The sequence below is a fragment of the Pomacea canaliculata genome, linkage group LG13, assembly GCF_003073045.1.
Source record: "Pomacea canaliculata isolate SZHN2017 linkage group LG13, ASM307304v1, whole genome shotgun sequence".
Lineage (NCBI taxonomy): Eukaryota > Metazoa > Mollusca > Gastropoda > Architaenioglossa > Ampullariidae > Pomacea > Pomacea canaliculata.
In genome coordinates, this window is record NC_037602.1 from 3,114,422 (window position 1) to 3,136,478 (window position 22,057).

At 37.0% G+C, this 22,057-nt stretch overlaps 1 protein-coding gene and 1 long non-coding RNA gene across 3 annotated transcripts; one reads left to right on the forward strand and one right to left on the reverse strand.

Moving 5' to 3' along the window:
• Positions 1 to 2,235: 2,235 nt before the first annotated feature.
• Positions 2,236 to 4,684, forward strand: LOC112553894. The gene is made up of 3 exons (XR_003097142.1): positions 2,236 to 2,389; positions 3,895 to 4,051; positions 4,432 to 4,684. It is a non-coding gene; the product is annotated as an uncharacterized LOC112553894 (long non-coding RNA).
• Positions 4,685 to 5,944: 1,260 nt separating this feature from the next.
• On the reverse strand, positions 5,945 to 21,235 carry LOC112553895 (ubiquilin-1-like). Of its 2 annotated transcripts, none has more exons than XM_025221382.1 (15): positions 21,082 to 21,235; positions 20,316 to 20,468; positions 19,950 to 19,982; positions 19,185 to 19,319; positions 17,085 to 17,210; positions 16,539 to 16,589; positions 16,155 to 16,232; positions 15,572 to 15,701; positions 14,567 to 14,722; positions 14,117 to 14,259; positions 13,116 to 13,199; positions 11,583 to 11,698; positions 10,635 to 10,893; positions 10,126 to 10,210; positions 5,945 to 9,318 (listed from the first exon to the last, which is right to left on the reverse strand). In XM_025221382.1, exons 1-15 carry the CDS (start codon positions 21,187 to 21,189, stop codon positions 9,257 to 9,259), a joined length of 1,719 nt encoding a protein of 572 aa, XP_025077167.1. In that variant the 5' UTR covers positions 21,190 to 21,235; the 3' UTR covers positions 5,945 to 9,256. The 2 variants fall into 2 exon arrangements, with proteins under 2 accessions (XP_025077167.1, XP_025077166.1); XM_025221381.1 differs by having other exon boundaries at positions 19,185 to 19,322.
• Between the last annotated feature and the right edge of the window lie 822 nt (positions 21,236 to 22,057).

Genomic DNA, 22,057 nt, shown 5'->3' on the forward strand with positions numbered 1-22,057 from the left:
AATTAGAAAATAAAATTTCAAAGATTCTAATCGTAATGCTATGAATACAATGTCATTAAGTTTCTGTAAAATTTAACATAAGAAATCATTGATCTTCTGAATGTTTTTAAAAGATCACTGCTAGGCATAAACAGGTTGGGGTCAAGCACGCGGCCTCTCTGGCTCACCAGGGAAGAATATTGCGACAGGACAGGGAGGCGCTCTCCAAGTTGGCTCGAGATAACACGAGGGTCTGGAGACAGAGATAGGAGAAAAGCTAGAAAAATATTATATGACTGCTACTAGCGGCGTGTCAGATGTTTCGTTGTCATGTCTAATTCTCAGCAAATTTGTCTTTGTGTCTGTATGTTTACTCATTTGCCTGTCATCCAGATGACGACGACGACGGGCCTAGGGGATGATTACACAAACACACACAATACGTGTACCCGTTCTTTTACAGCTGACACCCGTTCGTCTACACACACGCAATGAACGGATAAGATAGATAAGAATAAGCCTTACTAAATGCCCCATATCACCATTAAACTCAACCTCAGGGTCACTCATCAGGCCTGGTAAAGTAATAAAAAGTAAGTCAAGGAATCAGTACTCCTCCATGCACCTTTTACATCTGAAGCACACCTTTAAAAAACACACATCGAAAAGCCTGATTGAGAGAAGTAGGAGAAACTAAATTAAACTAGCATTTTTCAGCTCTACATTTCACAAGTTAACAGAGAATAGGGAATGGTTTAGACATTGTCCTAAGTTCTTTTTTGTTCCGACAAAAAACCTCATCACTAGATACAGTGCCAACCCCAGGTAAAAACAAATCTTCGGTAATCGAGAACTCGTTTAAACAAGGAAGGCGAGAGCCGAGCAGCTTCAGAGAAACTGAGGTTAAGCAGGTGGATGCAGGCAGCCCGACAGGTGTTCTTCATCTGTTTCTGAGGGATGTGAGCGAAATGTTGCACTTGTAGACATGGACGGACAGACAGACACACGCGCGCGCAAGTACACACGAAAATACATACAGGCAACCAGACTTGCAAACAGGTAAAGTCTTTGCTCACAAATTGTTTATCTCTATTCTGTTCACTAGAGACTCATAAATTGGATCGTTAGCAGAGTTGGTAAAACCATCAGCATCCATCGCTTATTTTTCACGGATGCGGCAAGCAGCTAGGCAAACAGATTGCTAGCTCCTCTTGTGTTTATCTTTTCTTTTCTTACCAAAGTCAGCGTCTGAATCCTCACAAAAATTTGGTAAAGTCAACAGTCATCTTTTTTCATCTTTACATGGCGTTGTGTTTATTTTTTATGTTTTATCTCTCAGACGAGCTGCCTTTTGCATCAAAGTAATAGCTGTCTGGTACCGAATTTGATAGATGGCAGCAGATGATGCTACAGCAGCAACAACGGGAGAGTGCACCCTGAAAGAGTTTATCTAATTCAGAAACCGTGTAAAAGTAAAATATTTTAAAGGCATACCTGAATCCAGAATGAATCAGAAATACATTTAGCTGTTAGTGATGAAATAAACGATGAAACAATTTATTTTTCTAGATGAAAACAATGATGACTTTATTCAATAAATTAAAAAAAAAAATACTGTGAGCAGAGGTTGTGAAATATTTTAATTTATATATGTTTGAGTTCACATCTGCTGATGGTGCTAATGTAACTGAAAATACGAGCAGTTAATGAGGATTTACAGGGGAAAATAAAGATCGCATTCGATTTGGGGAAGGACTGCCCACAAAAGTTGCATTCCTCTATTTCCCGCGTATATATCGAGAGAAATATTTAGTGTCTGTCGAACACGGGTCCTATGCAATAATCGGTGAATTTTCGATGTGGAGCTTTAATAGAACATTTTATGTTCAGTAAAAGTCAGATCCGATGAAGGCTAACACCGAGAGCTGAAGGAAGCTACACTTTGCAACTACCGTTGGCAAGATGCCCTAACACGAAGTTGCGTCGACGGAGCGATGTTTCTTCTGAACAATTTCAGCCACTGCACTAAAGATTGTAAGTGTAGCTTTTTACAAGCGTAGTAATCACTTTTCGCTACATAATAACTACTTTTAGAAGCAGAGCACCTGTCGAAGATTCCATGCAATGGCTGTGTCCCTTCAGATGGCATTCCCCTTATTCTCATCATGATAGGTCATAGAAACGGACAGTTCGAGAACTTTTGTGTACTTTCCTCTTTCAGTGCAGATATATCTCTTGGTCACGTGCTCATGCACACCTGTTTAAAAGCTGATCAGAGCTCCTAGGGTTTTGATTATCTCCAGCACGTCTGGGAAAAAAAAATCATCGGCAATAAGATCCAAAACTTCTACGATGAGAACACTCCTGCTGTGCCTTTTCTTTGCGGCCATTTTCTTCCTTGCGTTACCAGGTGAGGTTTAGAATTAGGAGATGTAGACACTCATTACCACACCAAAACAGTTGTTTGAACAGATGTAATATGAGAGGAACGAAAACTGTGATACACACAACATGGTACTTCAGAAATATTTGTCGTGAATGTTTTGAAAACATTGATTCTATAATACGTATTCTAGAAGAGAACATAAAGACCAGAGAAACTGAGCTAATTTGGAATGCGAAATGAGCCAAGGCAATCTAAGAAAAACAAAATCACCCTTAATCAGACCACAGCGAGGCGCACGTGCAACAAGAAATTTGCTGAACTGTAGACAACGCATGATTTAACTAGGAACAGCACCCTTTAAAAAAAAAAAAAAAACCAGTAGGGAATCCATAACAGATGTTGGCGACAACTCAGAAAAAAACCTGGTAGAACGCTGGATGCTAGTAAACAGGCTAGCAGACGTGAACTTTGTGAATAAATCTTCTGAGAAATTCTTCACTCGCTGTAGAGTTCCCAACCAGCGAAATAAACACTGGCACGGGCCTGCTCTGGTCGCCGTAAAATGCTTGCCTCCTTCACAGTAAATCATGGAACAAGTGCGGGCATGCACCGGGCGTCACCCCTAAGGTGGGTGGTTCGCGTCCCGGCACCGGCAGAGAAGTAAATATTTAAATTTCAGTCCGCGCACTCCTGGTTGTTGTGTTCGCACATAGCCACGTATTTAGGGGCGATTTTTTGAGCAGCCTCTTTCTCTTACTATTTTTTTTTTAAGCAGGATCATGCCTTGAGATTTATGTCCAGAGGAAGCTAGAGTAGGTTAGGTGAGATCGTAAGGATGGAATTTGCAGATGAACATACATATGTCATGTTTTAAGGTAGTGTCATGTCCGCTCACGACAGCTATGTGCGTTTCTACATGTCCAAAGCTTGGAGAGTTTTGTCGCATTACACTTTAAATATTACGAATTTAATACTCCCTATCACCAAAGCCTTTAAGAAAAGACTTTATACTGTTATCATGTCGTCGAGAGATCATCTAGAAATGAATATGATTTTAAAGGGATTGCTTGAATGAACGCACTCCCAGGCATGAACATATGAAAGGTAAACGTGAGACCACGGATGTGTAAAGGTAGACTGCTGTCTGTCTGCCGAGACCAACGCTTAGCCTCTTGCGAAGTTCTCCTGTTCTATCTCAGCGAGCCTAAACAAAGAATGTGAATAAACCGGAAGCTTTATACACTCCTGCCTCGTTTTAGTAGTTAACTGAGAAAAAAAAAAAAATCGTCGGCCAGCAGTTAAGTAATACAAGTTCTGGTGAGACTGCGAGCGAAAGAAATTAATGGAGATAGAAAAAAAACACATGGGGACATAGTTCTGTTGACTACAATCATTATGTAACAGATTTTCAAACGTTTTAAGAGTGACAGCGAGATCGTGGTATTCCAGAAGCCCATAAGACTCGCATGCAAGACGACAACACAATATGGTACAGCCATTATATTGTATTATATTTTGTCATGTGACAGTGACGTCGGGACTTCTGAACGATAAGCCCACGTGTGTGGACGCGCTGCCCAACTGCCACGACTATGACCCGGAGAGCTGCGAGTATGATTACCTTTACATGAAGCAGAACTGTCCCAAGTACTGTGACCTCTGCCCTCCTATCTAAGAGCTAGAAAGGTAAAAAAACAATCACAAACAGAACAACACAAACACAACTCTACATACGTGTTGTTACGTGCAATATGTGTTCACGAGGCGTAAAACTAGTTTATATCTACACCAAAGTTTCATTAAGTCCGAACATCTACGTCCCTACCTACAGCATGTACTTTTGTGCATTACATCTTCGCATTCACATTTTTTGTAAGTCTACAGGTACTTGCAGATAAGAGCTATGGTAAACCAGTTTTAGAAAAGATGGGTCAAGGGAGAGACGATTTGATTAGGAAAAAAAATACCAACAAAAAGAAAAATAAGAGTTGGAAATTTCACTAGTTTAAATTTCAACCATCCAATCAAAGCGGCTTAAGATTTACATTTGATTTTTTTTTTTCCAGACGAAAAAATAAAAAACAACTGATGTCACAAGACCCAGGCATTGCAAACTGTCACTACCGGCTAAAAAGGCTGCTTGGCAACTGAAGATTAAAAAAAAAATATCGGTCAAACCGTTAGACTTGTTCTAATGTTTCCATCTTGTCCTCTCCTTTAGGTCACCCGCCCCTTATCATGGATGCACTTTAAAAAAAAAAAAGTCCATGACCATATCTACTCCCCCAAAACTTATATGTCTTAAATGCTATAAACAATGTTTCGTGTTGTTTTTACTTTTCAACGTTCTGCTTCCAGCATTTCGTACTATCACATTTTCTTAATCGTTGCACGTAATCCCCATCCCCCCCATGATGCGTACAGATTTCAGTTAATTGGGCAGCTTGTGATTTAAGGCATATTTTGAAAGAACACATTAAAGCAACTAAAGTGCCAAAATTTTCTTTCTTTGGGCCTAAAGACCACTTAATTGTTAAACAGACTGCTAAGCACTCAAAGTTTTTCACTTTAGTCCATCAGTCCAGAACACTGGCGAAACTGCTTCTGTTGATGGTATTTACCAATGTCAGTTGACTGGCTCTGTGCATAGTAAATGCCTGCACCGATTAGGCTTTCGTTTTGCCTTCATGTCCATACCAAGATGACATGGGCAGATGTGCTACTAAAGGGGACAGCATTTGTCCTGAGTCAGCTTCTGCAACCTAACCTCATTGATGTCCAATACATTGGTTTTCAGTAATTGTTGTTGTCTACATCATTTCGTCTGTATATTAAAACTGTAGTTGCAAAAATCCATTAAAAAAACTTTCTTTATCCACTGATGTCATTTACAACTTTTCTGAAAAACTCACGGGTCCATTTGCAAGACACTGGATGCCTCTTAGTACGCATGCACCCCTATTCCAATAGGAATTTAAGTACAACAGTGGTGGTTGTAATTCTATGCCAAATGAGCATCTACTTTAAATTATGACCACTCATATCTTGTAGATGCCAGATTCACGTTCTGAAAGATATAGAATACAACTTAGGGTTACTAATTTCCTTCAATAAAAGCGATTTGCCATACGACTACAAAAGCTTATTCATAGCCTAGCTGCCAGCTTGAGCTTTCGATTCACCCCACACCTGCTGTCTTGAAATCTTTGTCTATTAATGCTTTATCACCCAAAGTTATCTTTCCGGTCTGCTTGTGTTGCACACCTTTCTGCGTCATACATCAATTGGGAGAAATTCGGTGGCTGCTACTCCTCAGGCCTCACATTTGGGAACTTGGCCCCTTTACCTTAAATATGTGTCTTCAAATCCACCTCTTCAGTATCTTGCACAACCATACTATTCCATTCCATTGTCTATGGTGTCATCCATTTGCTTGTTTCTGGTATGGTTAACCATAGGTTCATTTGTAGTCTTTCGTGTGTAATGCATTGAGCTTGCATCCACACCGAAAATGTACTTAAAAAAATTTGATTATTACTAAAAGCCAACATGGCTTAATACAAGACGTGAGTGTCCAAGTGTATTCATGCCGTGTCTTTATTGGAGGTGTGCCAGAGACAGCAAAGCAAGCTATTCACAAAGCGAAGGTGTACAAGGCAATGTATTAAGCAAACCATTCACAAACAATAGCTAGCGATAAAAGAACCATAGCTCTTGGAAGATAGTAAGTCTTTAGCCATATTGCCACTGATCAAAAGAAAGCTATGACAAGACAAAAAGAGACACTAATGAGAGCCAAAAGAAACCACTTACATTTTTGTTTTTTTTTCAGTGAGTTGCACAACATAAAGCCTGTAAAATTAAGCTTGTCAGTAAATCCTGGACTGTCAGACAACAGATTTTCCTGGAAAAATTTCCCTATGTTGAAAATGGGCACTGAGGGTAGCAAAACTTTTCCTTTACAAGAGTAAAATTAAAAGTCAATCATACTACACAACACAGATAACACTTAACATAAATCTTGTTTCAAGTTAAATAGCTTAGGCTTGTTAAAACAAAACAGCACATTATATACAATTTGTACAAGTAATGTTTACAGTGGAGCAAGCACAAATAGCTGCTATATCCACAGTTAATTTTTTTAAAAGTGAAAATAAAGGAGGTACTCCAACTCTGTAGTAACAATGGATGAAAACATTGCATAACTTGATTGACCTTCCTGTTTAACCTTCTAACACTTGCAAATATCTAATTCAAAAACAAAAGGAATTCCACGCAAAGTTCATGGTCTAATATATCTGAGAAAACAATAAAAATGCCTGGGTACACTGTTGGAAAATGCTACATGATACTGATCAACATTCGAGATTACACTTTACAAAAACACTCATAAATTTCTCTCAAAGGACAGAATTAAATGGCAAGAGTGAAAAGATAAGAAAAAGTTGTTTAACAAGTTTTCAGCAAGTCTTTGCTCTCTAATTAAAAATATAGCACCAAATATCGCATTGCCTAAACTTCAAAAATCTTCTTTTATACTGTAAGGCATTTTTAGCAACCCTTTTACCGTTTGATTTGGTACATCAAAATACTGAGCATCTGAAGTGGGCATGATGATTGAATGGCCTTTGTTTGAAAACCATGGTACTGAACCTGTCAAGCAGAGAATACAGGATAAGACTGGTATATATTCCAAGGCAAAAACAATATGGTAAGCTATTATCTTCCATATGTTGATCCAATCACAGGTTGCTCTTTGGTGTTACATTAGGTAAAACTAAGACCGAACAGGCTGATAAAAACCTCAAACTCTGGCAAATGTTTCCCTGTTAGAGCAGTACACAACAAAATCATGCATTAAATGTCAACATGATAACCATCAACTCTAATACACTTTGAAGAAAGAAACAACCAATGTCTTCCATGGGTTATATGGTTGATCTTTACAGTAAGGGAACATCTCAATTATTTAGATGCCAAGTAGGTTTTAGTCAGGTTTAGATTGGAAAAAACGTCCACTGCAGGCTATTAAGAATGGAATCAAAAGACCAATAATGAGCCCATTTTGCTCTCCTGGGATTAGATAAGAGGTGAAGTGTTTTCACCTGATCTCACACAGCAATTGACAAGTACTAGTGATATGGTCCATTGGGTACTCTGCACCAAGTGGGTTTACACTAATTTACACATCTCTCATGACTCACAAAGGCGTACAAGGATTAGTATATTAACAAACTTGTATTACTAGACTGCTTGCAGATGATTTTTTCCAGTTAACTGTGAAAATGAGGCTGGTGTATACATAGCTTCTGGTTTAGTCAAATTTATTGTTTAGGCTCGCCGAGACAAACGGCAGAGAACTTCGCTTGAGGCTTAAGTGTTGGTCTCAACAGTCCACCTATACATGCCTGTGGGATATCATTTTTAACAGGGAAACTGTCCATCAAGTTCCTATGTGCAATTTTGAGCTTGAAAAATGTACAAAATTTCATGCAAACCTCTCAAGACATTTTCCATTAATCTAAAGTGTTCGCTGAGAAAAACTAGTGTTTATGATTACTTTGCTATTAATCAAATACTCACTTTGCGATCTAATGCTCAAAATGCCGATACCGAATTCTGTGCATTACCCATCATTTTGGGGGTAGTCTGCTAGTAGCTTTACATAAAAGCTATTTCTGATAAAAGTTGACATGGCAAAAAACCATGCATTGTTTATAATTCTTAGCCAACAATTTATGTTCTTAAATGTTTTGGCAATCTATTGAGAATGTGATGATCTGATAAGGGCAACAGAATTAGTTTTCATCAAAAAGCAATCAACAACTTGAAACTGACCCCATAAATATGTTCATGTTCAGTTACAAGATTGAAGTACAGTTTTATCCCCACAACAAACCAAATGACAAATGCTTTTAGTGTTGGATATATTTGAGCAAAATAGGGCTTTGCATATTTTAGTTACTGTTAAGTGACATTTTTTTCTGTCTGAAGTCATAAACTGTGCCATCTTTCAGGGACAAATAGCCTTTTAGTCCATATGGGTAAAGCTAATTAACAAACACATTTCCTGGTAGCAAAACTTTTTATTGACGTCTGCCTGAAAATAAATGTTCCTTTTAATTTATTCTTGTAGTTTACTAACTTGGGACAATGTTGATAAATGCTGTTTGGCTTTTGGACCCATGCATCAAACTTTAAAAGGCATAAAGGCATGATGAATTTCTTCTAAAATGTATCACACAACAATTATAAAGCTGCAATATATTCTAGCAAGAATATTTATGCAGGTATGCAGAAACATGATACCTAAGCTTCCTGTCACAAACTGCAATACCTTCCTTTTCTGACTATTCATCACAGACTTTCATTTATATCTGGTAATCCACATTTATATCTGGTAATCCACATTTATATCTGGTAATCCACATTTCCATTACTGCAGGAAGCAGCTCACTGACACTGGCAACCCTTGCAAAACCCGTAAACACGAGCCAAACCCAATGCTATTTCTACCTGGAATTTACACACACAAATGCACAAAGGTACATGCTGCATGAACTACATTTGTGTACAACAGCTTCTATTAACAACTGGGTCATGAAGGCAGCAATTCCTATAACAGAGCTCCTGAATTCACCAATTCATGCCCAAATCTGGTATACCGTCTCTAACCTTCCTTTCACTATAGCCCTGATGAGTGGCAGTAGTGAAACAACATGCAAGACAGAATGTACACCCAGTAGTTAATGTTCAGTACCATGACAGAAGAATGGAAAAGAAAACACAACCAAAACATTAAAGTTATCCACTGTACAGGAAAAGTTATAATCTGTAAAGCCAAGGGTGCTTAATAGCCAACAGAAAGGTAAGGTTGAATGAACAGTTGCATCATCTCTGCTGTAGAAGTCTGTCGATTGCAGCATTCACATCACCCAAAGTGGCAGTCAAAGCTAGCAAAGAAAAGAAGACAATTACACATACAAAACCATAGTACAAAAATATGTTTTACAATCATTCAAGATTCAGAATTTGAAAACAAAATCCTTATAGAATTACCTCCTAGCAGTAGGAAAAAGATAACCTGATGGACTCCAAATAATAATACAGTGGAACCTCAGCTAGCGGCGAACGCCTTCGATAGCGAACAGCCAAAAATTTCGTTAAAAATTTGCGCCAGACACCGAACAGCCACGTCAACCACAAATGACTGACCAGCATCCCAGACCAAGCATCATTCTTGCTCGAGACACAGTTATGATCAGTCGGTCGTTATCTTTATCGTTGCGCATCCTTCTTATTTAGTGATTTTTGTGCTTTATTTTAATATATAGCTCTCAATCATGGCTCCAAAGAAGATTAAGAGCAACAGTAGCAAGGTAATGAAAAGGAAGCGGCCAACAATTGAATTGAAAAAGGAAATGATTTCAAAGTATGAAAGAGGCATGCGTATATATTATAACATTAGCAAGTCAGGGGCTAGGAACCAATTAAATCTATTCCTTTATTTCTTATGGGGAAAATTGTTTCGGATACCGAGCATTTGGTATCAACCAACTTTCCAGAACGGATTGTCGCCAGTTTGCCGAGGTTCCACTATAATAATAATAAAAAAAACTGCCACAGGTTCATATATGCTTTCATGTCTATAAAACAAGAAATTACCATACAGCTTTAATGCTGCATTTGTCAATTCTACTTAAAAAATATGCAAGTCAAAGGCCTTTAAGCCACAAAGCCAACAGATTATATGTAACTACCTCGGATATTGGCATCTCTGTCTACAAAGCCCATGGCAGCTAACTGCTCCAGCTGAGAGGCATATCTCTGCTCTGGCGGTTGATTCTGCAACATGCAATAGCACAGTTCACCACCTACAAGAACTCTTCCTCTACTCTGGTGTGACAAAAGATGCCTGTTCTATTCCAACATGCACACATATACACACACAGCTGCTAACACACAAACACAGGTTCCGTGGACTGTTATGGCATATGTGCATAATATTTGTGCACATTTGTTACATGCATTTGCGACAGAGGGAAAAAGCACCTTAACAATTTACTACGTAAACTGCATTAGCTTTTAACTGTTACAGTAAAGTCTTAAAGTCAATTTACTGCATGTCTTGCCATGAGATTTTAAACATTCCATAAAACAGCAGCAAAAGATGTTTCCCATTTAAAAGCATGTTGGGGAGGAAGGAGGGAAAGAGGGTTAACAGTTGCAGATAATGTGCTAACTCATTAAAGGCTTCTTGCCATCTTACCACTTGCCCGCCCACCATCATCTGCATTAAGGATGCCATCATGTTGCTAAATGCTTCCTGACTTCCAGGCTGTCCTGCAGCAGGAGCTGCTGCTGCTGCTGAACGTGGTGATGCTGGAATGGTGGTGGTGGTGGCTTCAGATGGGCTAGCTGGGGTGGATCCTGTTGTGGCAGTACCACTGGAGGCACCAGTTGATTCTGGGGCGGCTGTTGTAGCAGAGCCAGGACCTGGTGGTGTCACTCCAGACAGCCCTGATAAGCTACCATCAGTGTAAAGCTTTAACTAAGGAGACAGCTAGCGTAGGCGAGCTAATTTCAATCTTATTTCCTGAGTCACTCTTTCATAAGAATATTTACTTGCAACAAACGAGTGTAGGTTAAAAAATGTCATAGATACAACCAAAATATTGACATATTGTGTCACAGGGTGTGGTAGCAGAGAGTGAATAAAACCCATGCTATTTGATCTCTAAATCTGACAGGCACGTTCTTTCTAAATTATTGCACAGTACAGACTATGTACACAAGGTGTACATCACTCCAGAGCATGTCACCAGTATCTCTAGCTGAAACAATACTACGCAGGAAACATTCTGACATACATCTATTAGACAGTATGAATTAGGACAATGTTGTAATTTAAGATAGGACCCGATGCCAAAGAAAAAGAGGGACAAAAGGGAGAGAATGATGATTATTTTTGGTTAGCAATTAATAAGTAGGTTTACTTTTTTTCTTGTGGCTCCTTTATTTGAATGATATTGAGTCCTATAGTTCTCAGTTTCTTTGACCATTTCTGCCTTAGTTAGGCGTAAAAATTCAGAATCTCTAGACAAGATGCATTTTCCAAGTCTGAAACAAAACTTTTCACTAATTTTACTTTCTTAGTACTAAAACATTTTCAGCCTCTCAAATATATATATAAAATAAGCCACTTTTAAACCCTTACTTGCTGAACAGACTTGGGGCCTCAGACTGCAATGTTTGCATCCCTTGCTGGATTTGCAACAAAGCCTCAAGAGCCCGTGGGTTGCTCATAGTTGACTGGACATCTGGGTTGTTCAACTGAAAATTTTAACGTTTGACATCTAATCAAACTTAAATATGGCAGCATAAATCATATACACTTCAAGGTCTTTGCCAACAGCAACTTGCTAACCAAGATATTTCTGCATGGAGCATTCTATTAGTTTCCTTACTTGCTTTCAAGGCCATTTTTAAATTTATGTAATGTCAAAGTGTATTACTCTTCCTGATTGTTTTATTAAATTTACTCAAACAGGACTGCAAGGGGACGTACAACTTTCACAGTAAATTTCTCAGTGGAAACCAGTTGACATTGCGTTGAAGTTGAAGATCATACAAAAATATTTCTTCAAACGTACAGACAGTAACTCCAGAGGCCCTGACAGTCTGTTGAGCACTGCAGACACCTCAGAGATCCAAAGATCTTTTCTTTCATTGAGTCAGCAGGCTATGTCTCTCCTTTAAGTTTCTGATGAGTTGGACAGTCCTGCAGGAAGTGGGCCACTGTCTCTGGGGCCAAGCAAAAGGGGCACTCTGGAGACTCTCCAATACAGAACTTGGTGAACATGTGATGCCATCTATTCTTCTCTTTCTAACCTGTAAAGTGGGTCTTGACTGCTGTAGTTATGATACTGTTGGAGCCAACTTTTCTCTCACTTGGCTTTAATTATTGTCTCGGCCTCAGTAATGCTGACCTAGGGAGTCTCTTGGGCCAACCTCCCTCCCTCTTTTGCCAGTCCTATAGACGGAGATATTGCAATAAAAGGGAATCCACTGTAAGACTGTTCAAACTGTTTGGCTGATAAAGGGATGATGCAAGATCATTCAGTTCCTTGTTCTGGCTGTTCGACAGGGCTTCCAAGACAGAGCTTTGATAAAGATGATGACTTTCTTTTCTGTTGCCATAGAGCATCTGAGAAGCAGCTGCAGAGCCTCATCTTCAAACTTCTCTGTTAAATATTAGTTATACCTTAATTTACTACTACTAATAATAAAGTGGATTTATTTAATGAATATCCCTACTTAGCAGTAGGCTTGATAAAATTTACAAGAGAAAGGTTAATATATAAAGTAAGATGGACACAAAATGCACATAACACACATATGGACACAGTCCAATAAACAGAATTTTTAGCAAATCACTATATATTCTTATTTTTAAGCAACAATGCTTAATCTCAAAAATTGCTTTTAGAAATCAAATTTGGTGGTCTCTGAAGTTTTACAACTTTAAGCAACCCATTCTATCAAATAGACATTCTTACATGTTAACTATCTGCCAAAGTAAAACAAATTGCTCACTGAAGTGATGGTTTCACAAAGTCAATTCCTAAACTCTTTTGCATCGTAATAACTATTTAGTTTCAATAAACTGTTTATAAACCACACACTGGGCATGTCTTCAGCAGAGCAGATTATCAAATCTGTAAGATATGTTTAATTCCAAGGAACTTACCTGCTGAACAAGGACTGGCAATTGTGAACGAAACTGTTCCATAAGCAAAGGGTTACCAGCAAACAAGGGGTTGTTTCCTATAATCTGAAATAACATCATACTCATCTAATGAAAAGACCTGACAAAGAAAAAAAAAACCTATAAAACATCAGCATGCAGCTTAAGATGAACATAAAAAATAGGTAAGTTATATTCTACACTAAAATGTAAGATCCTGTCATAAAATGTAAGCTGTTGTCATGTTGTGTATAAGCAGAAAAAACAGAAGTTAAAAAGCATCACCATTTTTAAAAACTGTCCATGCGCTTTTAATATGATTTGAGACAGCAAGAACCTCAAGCTTGTAATGCTATGATTAAAATGTAAATCCATATGTGGTGGCACAAGTAGTTTTCAAATACAAGCATACAATAAAGACAACAAAAAAGGATATACCATATGAAAGAAAATTTCTTTATCATTTAAATGATGAATTTGCAAATAAAATAGGTTTTCTTTTCTCGAAATAAATGCGAATGAAAGAAAGCAACAAAACAGAATAAAGAGCTACTGTCACGAAATTAGGTTGCAAGGTAAGAAATTTAAAATAATTCACAAAATGCCAAATATTAGATACATTTTGATACAAATTCAAATGTTACCATCATACTGTCATTTTGGGCTATAATAGTGCAAATCCAGTTCAAAGTGAGTAACCAACATCTGTCTCCAACATAGCGTGAACTTAGTCTAGACTGACTGAAAATTGCTTACTTTAAAACATGAAATATCCAACTGCTAGTTCTGCTATTCAGGGGAAGTAATTCAGAGTATATAGAAAAGAAAGGAAAAAAACCCTTCGAGGGAGCAAGTTTCTTTTTATTTTTGGCACAGTGCAAGGTGTTTTATGATGCTATTCAGTTCATATTACAGTGTGAAAAACAGTCATTGTGCTTATCAAGATGTTTGCTTCTTATTCAGAAGCAAAACTGAAGGATTAATCTGTGCTGCTTGCAACATACTTGCTGCGCCAATTCTGGGTTTGCAGACAATGATTGCAGCATGGACTGCATGTATGGTGCCTGCATCATGTTGGAAATCATCTGAGGGTTCTGCATCATTTGTTGCATCAAGCTTTGCATCCCAGGTGAGTTGAACATGGAGCCTAGAAATAAACAAGAGGCAATTAGGTGTTTTACTAGATACAATTAAATGACTGAAAAAAAGTAAAATCCAGTGAAATCTTATGACCTCTTCCAAAGCGTTAATGAGATTGTGCTGTTCATGTTAAAAAAAAAATAATGGGGTGTCAGGTTAATAAAAGAAATCAATGGCATTAAAAACAAATTTCTAAATGCATGTAAATACCTTTTACAAAACAGTGAATTATGAAACACCTCATACAAAATAATTAATTTTTGCATTAACTTTTGAATGATAAAATAATTTATATATATAAAAAGAAAAAGTACCTTGAGCTCCTGTCAAACTTGCAGAGAAACTGGAAGCTGGGTTAGAGGCAGCACTAGCCGTGCTACTGGGAGATGTTCTGCCAGTACCAGCTGAAGAGCGAGGTGCCCAAGGGTTTGGCAGTGGGTCCGTGTTTTCACGACCCTGCTGTGTATTTCCTGAGAAATTATATTACTTCACTTAAAAGTAAAAAGTGCCTATTCACAAACATAAAGAGATGATGCATATGTTAATATGTGTATGCACATGATGTGATTTGGGTTTAAGGACTTTGCTGAAATATCTTTAGTTTATCATCACTATATCCAACACAACCTAACCCTCATGACATTTATTTAACCATATGCACTATTAACCCTCTTAGCACAATGGGCTATGATCGTGGCTTTGCCAGGAAGCACAGGGAAGGCGATTTTCATTACTTTTATTATAAAGTTCAAGTTTTCTTCTTTCCAAAAATGTATAGGTTACTTGTTCTGTTTGCTTTAGAGCAGCAATAATATATGAAAAAAACAAACTTCATCCACTGTTGTCTTACCGCCTTGAGTTATAATCCAGTCACTATAATGTTATATTTTTATGTGGTGCTAAGAGGGTTAAGTCAATAAAGGAAAATATAATTTCTGCATTCCATATACAACTAGCATGGACGGGTGATGATTCGAGAATGATGAACTTTTCCGTGCAAATTCTTTTCCTTTAGCTTTCTTATGTTTATTAAACAGTTCCCATGATGGTTAGTGTTTCATGTTGTATTTTGAGAATGCACCCTGGAAAACTATTATTTTAAAAAATGCCCTCTACTTGTCTTTGGTAATTCTGGCAAGTAGACAGGATTTAAAAGGGATAAATTTGCATTTTAAAAAATAATTAGGACTGGGGGTGGAGGGAAAGGAATTTGAGTAACTTAAATGAACTTAATCTTTTGGGTTACTTTCTTCTTTTTAAGTTGTGTCGTATAAGTCTGGTCCCTGTTAATAAAAACAAAAAAAATTGTGCCAGCATACCTCCATGTGAGGAGCTATTCACAAGAGTTGCAAATGGGTTAGTGCCCAAACTCTCCTGAGCAGCATTCATCATAGGCTCTTGAATGTCACGGTACATACGCTGAAGAGCATTGAACCCACCTGGTAGACTCTGAATAGAAGAAGTTCACATCTAAGCACATTGCCATTTACAGCATTTGCTTTATGACTATTGCTCTTAGATAAAACTTATTGCAAATATCATCTCTGGATAATGTGATAACATTTTCAGTATCAAATCACTAATCAAATTATAAGAACACTTAAATCTCACCTTAACTGAAAACGAAAAATAATAAGCTCTTGTTTCTTCTTTTTTCAAAGCCATCTTTTCCCTTCAACAGGAAATAGGCTTCAATGGAAGGAACTACAGTAAACTGCTTTATCCTCTGAGCACTGTTCCTCCCCGTGTAATGGATAGATTTAGAAAGGGGAAAAAAATTCAAACCATATCAATATATATTGTAAAATAGTCCTACCCTTTGTATGTTTAGTTCTGAGCTATCTACTGGTGAGAAGTAAAACAACTGCATAGGATTGACCATGTAATGTGAATAGCTATTACCTCCAAATTGCTCATGGCTCGGTCTTGCGATCTCATCAATTCTTGTAGCATTGCTGGATTGCGTGCCAGTTCCATTGTCTATGAGGTATGAAAATGACCAAAGAGATTAGTTATCACGTCAAGCTGTCAATAGCACCTCCAGGTGCAGGTCTGAAACAGGACTTTCATAACAGAAGAAATCATATTTCTTAGTGCCTAAAAGCAGTGTTGGTTAAAATGAAAGAAAAACCAATAGGTATATCTAAACGAATGAAAAGTTTCTTAAATTTACAGGAACAAAATATATCACCACAGAGATCAGATTAAAATACATAAATTGATGTAGGTTAGCAAGAAGGGTAAAAGAAAAGGGAAAAAACCCAAAATGGTAGGTGCACAACGTACCTGTCTCATCAAGTCTGGGTTGTTCAACATGTGTGTTATTTCAGGGTTCCGCTGCAATTTATATATGAAAGTATATATTAAAATAAACACTCACATTTTACAAAGATGACATCCTAAAATTCCCACTGGTATTTACAGTCAAATTATTTTCAGACAACAGAGAAATAGTGCAAATATCATCTTGGGCTCTAATAATTACGCTCTCTACTTTTGCTTTAGGAAACTCCTTAAAACTGAACATATGTGCATAAAATATGCTTTGTGGCATAAAATATTGTTATAAATTTGTAACAGTGGGCATTAAAATTAACACCTACAAACACACCACTCGAAGCACCATGTCCTCGTTGCCAAACAGTCAGCCTAACACATTAGGGAAATACAAGTGATTCTCTTTTATGCTACACTGACGCCACGCATTGATGCCGATTAAGATGACAAAATCTAAGCAAAAAGGGTTAACGGCAAAAAGCAACTCACGCAACGCTGGATTTCATGCATAGTAAGCTTTATAAACGAAAATACTGTACACTTCTGCACAGTTACCTCCATGAGTTCACGCATCTGTGGGTTATTCATAATAAGCTGGCGCATGATGTCTGGGTTGGACATCATCTGCTGCACAAATGGGTTCTCCATCATCTGACGCAGCATGTCTGGGTTGCTCATCAACTGAAATGACAACAAAGAGCTAATAACCAGGGAAGTCTTATGGTTCATTTAAGGTCAAAGGTCTACTTCAACAAGTGAAAATCTAGGTTTTCATTAGAGACTGATAAACTAAAATGGAACTACCAAAAATTAGTGCTTTTGAATATGTAGATTGAAAATATCAATTTTAATTAATAATTTCATGAATAAATTTACAAATTTTCTTTAAAAAATAAGTTAAAGAATATCTAAATGTATATACCACAAATACTGTTATGAAGTAAAAATAATCTAAAGAATGACTCATGGGTTTTGTGGCATTTTAAGGGCAGGGCTTCTGCTTACGCAAAAAATTGCGTACAGGACGCATTAAAAGTTCGGAGGACCCCTTCAATTTTCGTCAATGGGGCCCCCTTCAAATCTGGGCGAAGAACAGGGACCCCTTAAAAATCTGAAGAAGGGGTCCCTGGGACCCCAAAGAATTTAGCCTTAGCAGAAGCCCTGAAGGGATTTTAAAGATATTTGCAATCAAACATGGTATCTTCCAGAACCTTATGAAAAAAAAGTGGAAAACATTAGGAAAAACATTTTAAAATATTAATAAATAAGCAAAAATGTCCAATCCCCCCCACCCTCTCCAAAGTAAAACACAAAGAAAACCTGTCATCTTTAAAATGTATCTATTTTTAAACAAGATTGCAAATTCATATTAATGTAACACAAGCTCGCCTTGAAATACATGCCCATCTACCATCAAAAATGGTAATTTGTTAAAAAAAAGTTTGGGTCATATTCAATGCATTTAACAATATATACTATTAAAACTATGTCTCACCATTTTTATCTAAAAGTAGGCATCCTACAATTCCATTTAAGCAAAGTTTTGCATTTAAAGCAATGGCTATAACAGTAGTAATTATCCTCATACTGTCATTGCAAGACTACCAAGATATGTAAAAATGGGCATGCATGGCTTATGGCTTAATCTATTACATTACTTGCAGTGCATGCAAACTTGCTTTATTTTAAATTTTCATTTTTTCTCATTGCCTAACAAAAGTTATTAAAATAAACTACCCTCTATTACTTATGTAAGATATGTTTGTCAGATCTCCATTTTCATGTAATCCGGAAAAAATGGTAAAGGTAAACAAACACAGGAAAACTTCTACATGCTGAACATTTAATTCTGCTGCATCAATGGGTATGGGAAGAATGATCCTAAAATTAATGTCATAAATAAAACGACTGTGTGTTGCTTGCGTGGTTGGGGTTGTAAGGGACAAAGGCATTTGCAAGGTAGCCAATCTGAAATTATGGTCTGTTGCATCACTGTCTTTTTCACGATCTCAACTTTTTAAAATTGTAGGTTTTCAAATAGAGATAAGAGATTAAATTTTTTTAAAAGAATTTTTAAAATCACCAGGAACAGTTGCTTGCACATTATGGTTTTACTTTCCTATGTAGTAGTTGTATTCCAATTTTGCAACTTATTTCCTTATAAATTTATAAACATTTTGTTAAACTATGCAATCATAACTTAGTATGTGAAAATCAATAAACTTTTTGCCATTTTGCTGACAAGTAGTCACTGCCACAGGTAACAAACAACTAGATTACATCATAACCAGGAAACTACCAAATAAACAAATGGTCATGAACAGTTTAAAGAAATGTGACCTAGGAAACTCGGAAAATGCTTTGGGACTATTTAAAGCATAGGCCTTTTATTCATACAGCGAGTTAGAGGAGAGAATGATAATTCCTATGACATATGGTGGGTTTTACACAACTGTCATGTGTCTAAGCAAGGCTCAAAGAGTAATTTTTGGTTATCAGAGAAAGAAAATCTGATATGTGGTCATCAAGATATTTCACTCCATGTATCATTTAAAAAATGTCATGTTTATAGTTCAAGTTGCAGTCTGATCATGGCCATACTCCTGTGAAAGACTGGGATGTTGTATATTTCAAAATATTGCCCAGATGACCCACCTCTCTCTGCATGCGCTGTTGCAGTTCCATGAAGTTTGCAGATCCCATACCCAAAGCATTCATTCCTTGAAGTCCACCGAGAGCCCCAAGACCAAAGGGTGTTTGTGACACATCAGGTTGTGATGGGCTAGTCTGCTGCTTTAAAGAAGGGGAAAAAGTCATATCTCTACAAAATGTACTCAGTTTACTACATTGAAATATAATTAAATTTCTTTTAGATATACAGCAACATCTACTTTCAAATGCTTCATGGTTCTCTGATGGTCAGATATTTCCAAAAATATCAAAATGTCTTTTGACACTTTTTAAAAAAATGTGTGGCAGCCCCAATACGCTCCCCTCCCCCAACCAACTGCTGGAATCTATCATATGCTAATGTCAAAAGCTTCTACATCGTGGAAAGATTTGCATTATAAATATTCATCACTTTATGAACCTGCTTGCATTCCATATGGTGACTGGAAAATGTAAATTACATCCTCTTATGTGCAGTCATTTATGAAGTATATGATTGCAGTATATGCATTTTGCCTTGGATATAGTGGCTTTTAAACAGGGGAGCCACTATGCTATTAAATTTTTTATCATTTCTTTTTCTCTTCGAGTTATAGATTTAATTAGTACTAGGAAAGAAATATTTAAAGTGCAATAAGCTTTGGCATTTAATGTCACCCTTTTAAAAACAAAGTTGGCTAAATAATAATAAAACCATGGGCTCAGCCATTTTAACATTTATGTAAGAGTGTTGATTATTATAGGACTTACTGTGGTAGGTGTGGCTGCAGAGGATGCTGTAGGCTGAAAAAGCAATCACCAGAACAGATATAATACTCTGTATTAATATAAAATATTGCATATGCAAAACTAAAATAACTAGGAAAAATGTCAGACCACAGAGCATGTCAAGCTTAATTTTTGTAATGAACATCTACATATACTGCATAATCTAATTACAAATGCAAAGGTTAGAAGTAATGTTATGCAGATTTATTACAAGCTTATACTAATACTAGCTTACAAACCATGACAGCTAGCCCCCCTGTAAAGGCTATTTCACCTTCACCAACCAATACCTCCCATTTTCCACTTCTATTAAACAATTTAAAAATGCATTATCTGCTCCTTTCCTACCCTGCCTGTACTCCTGATCACAAGATGAACTGTAAGACCATCTTTAATTCCATGCTGTTCCAATGTGTCTGGGTCCTTGAGGATCTTGCCAGCAAAGATAAGACATAACTGTTCCTCAGGGGATGAAAATTTCTTTCCCACTTCCTCTTTCAGCTATAACATAGAAGATACACATTTCTCTTTATTTCAAATATACCCCCCTTACCCCCAAAAAACAAACTATTTTAGTCAATGACCATCAGGAATTTGGTTCTCTAAAGCCAATAACTGAGTTTAATTAAGAAAAATTCATTTTTCAGTGATCCATTTTGATTTTAGCTTAATGTCTTGACTGAAGAGAAGGGGGATGTCCAACTATATGAGGTTGAGCTACATGGTGCTGTAAGAAAATACAGAACAGCTCAAAAATACAGACCTTATGTTGACTCAATGGCAAATAGGTATTGTATATTCTGTACTTAAAATGTTTCTGGTTTTGTAATAAAAACGCGAATCACATGCATACATTTCCAAACACCTGCAGTACAAAGATGTGTAAAAAAATGTTCACTACCGACTTATTTTCACTGTTCTTATAGTCTAATAATAGAAACCCAACTATAAACTGATTATGTTAACTTAAAAGCGTGAAATGTCTGTGACCCCGTGTCTAAGATGTCTCGGTTTTAATTCTGGAAGACATTTATATGGAGGCGGTTCGATCATCATGAGCATCGCATTTATACTTTGAAAACACTGCCAGGTTTGTTTCTTTTTTTAAACATACCTCTTTAACAGTACCACCAGCACTAACTTGAACATCATGCTTTTCCTTCGGTGTTTTTATGGTTATAGTGATTTTGCCTGCTCCAGAATTTTCTGGGCTTTCCGCCATGATGAATTTTTGCAATGGGAACTTTGGGTACAAATCATGCTTCCGGTAAAGGGAGAGAATGACCACGCCGTAGGCCAGTCAAAGATATTAAATACAATACTATGATGATGATGTCGATTTGTAATGCGCAGGTATCCATTCAGAAGAATACTCATTGCGCAGAAAAAACAAAAGAAGAAAAAATAAAGTGAACAAATATATAAAACACCTGGAAAGTAAAAAATATAGACAGAAGTGTTTCTTGGTTGTTACTAGTAATATTATTTAGGATCATCGGTCAATCTGAAACATTTAGAGAGCAATTTTGTACAAAATCTACTGTGCTTTTTACCAGAAATAAAATCTAAAACAACTTATTAGTTGACAAACATTATTGTATTTATTCTTGAAAGTTAGTATGAATATAAAACAACACAATCTCAGGGGAGTATTATTGATCAACATCTTTCAAGACATGAGTACTACAAACAACGCTTTTTAATCGAAGCAATTAAATTATTCATTGTACCTAACATGTACCATACTTTTATCGCGTCGTTGCTGAAAGATCTCATGGGAAGTAAAGGATGGAGAATGGACACACCTTCACAATCTTTTCATAAACAGATCACAGAAGCAGTAACATTATTTTTTAAGGCAATCCATATTGTTTAATTGAGATATAAATCAAGTGATTTGAAGCGCAAGGCTTTTTTTTAAAAAAAGGAAGTTTTCTTGATAGAATGTTTAGTGAAGATTCAGACTATAGATCACTGCATGCAATGGTATGTAGAGTGCAAAAAAAGGGGAGAGAATTAGCACGAGGCTGCCTCCCTTTGATTCCCCCTCCCATCTCATTTACCCCTCAACAAACCCACTTTAATCGAAT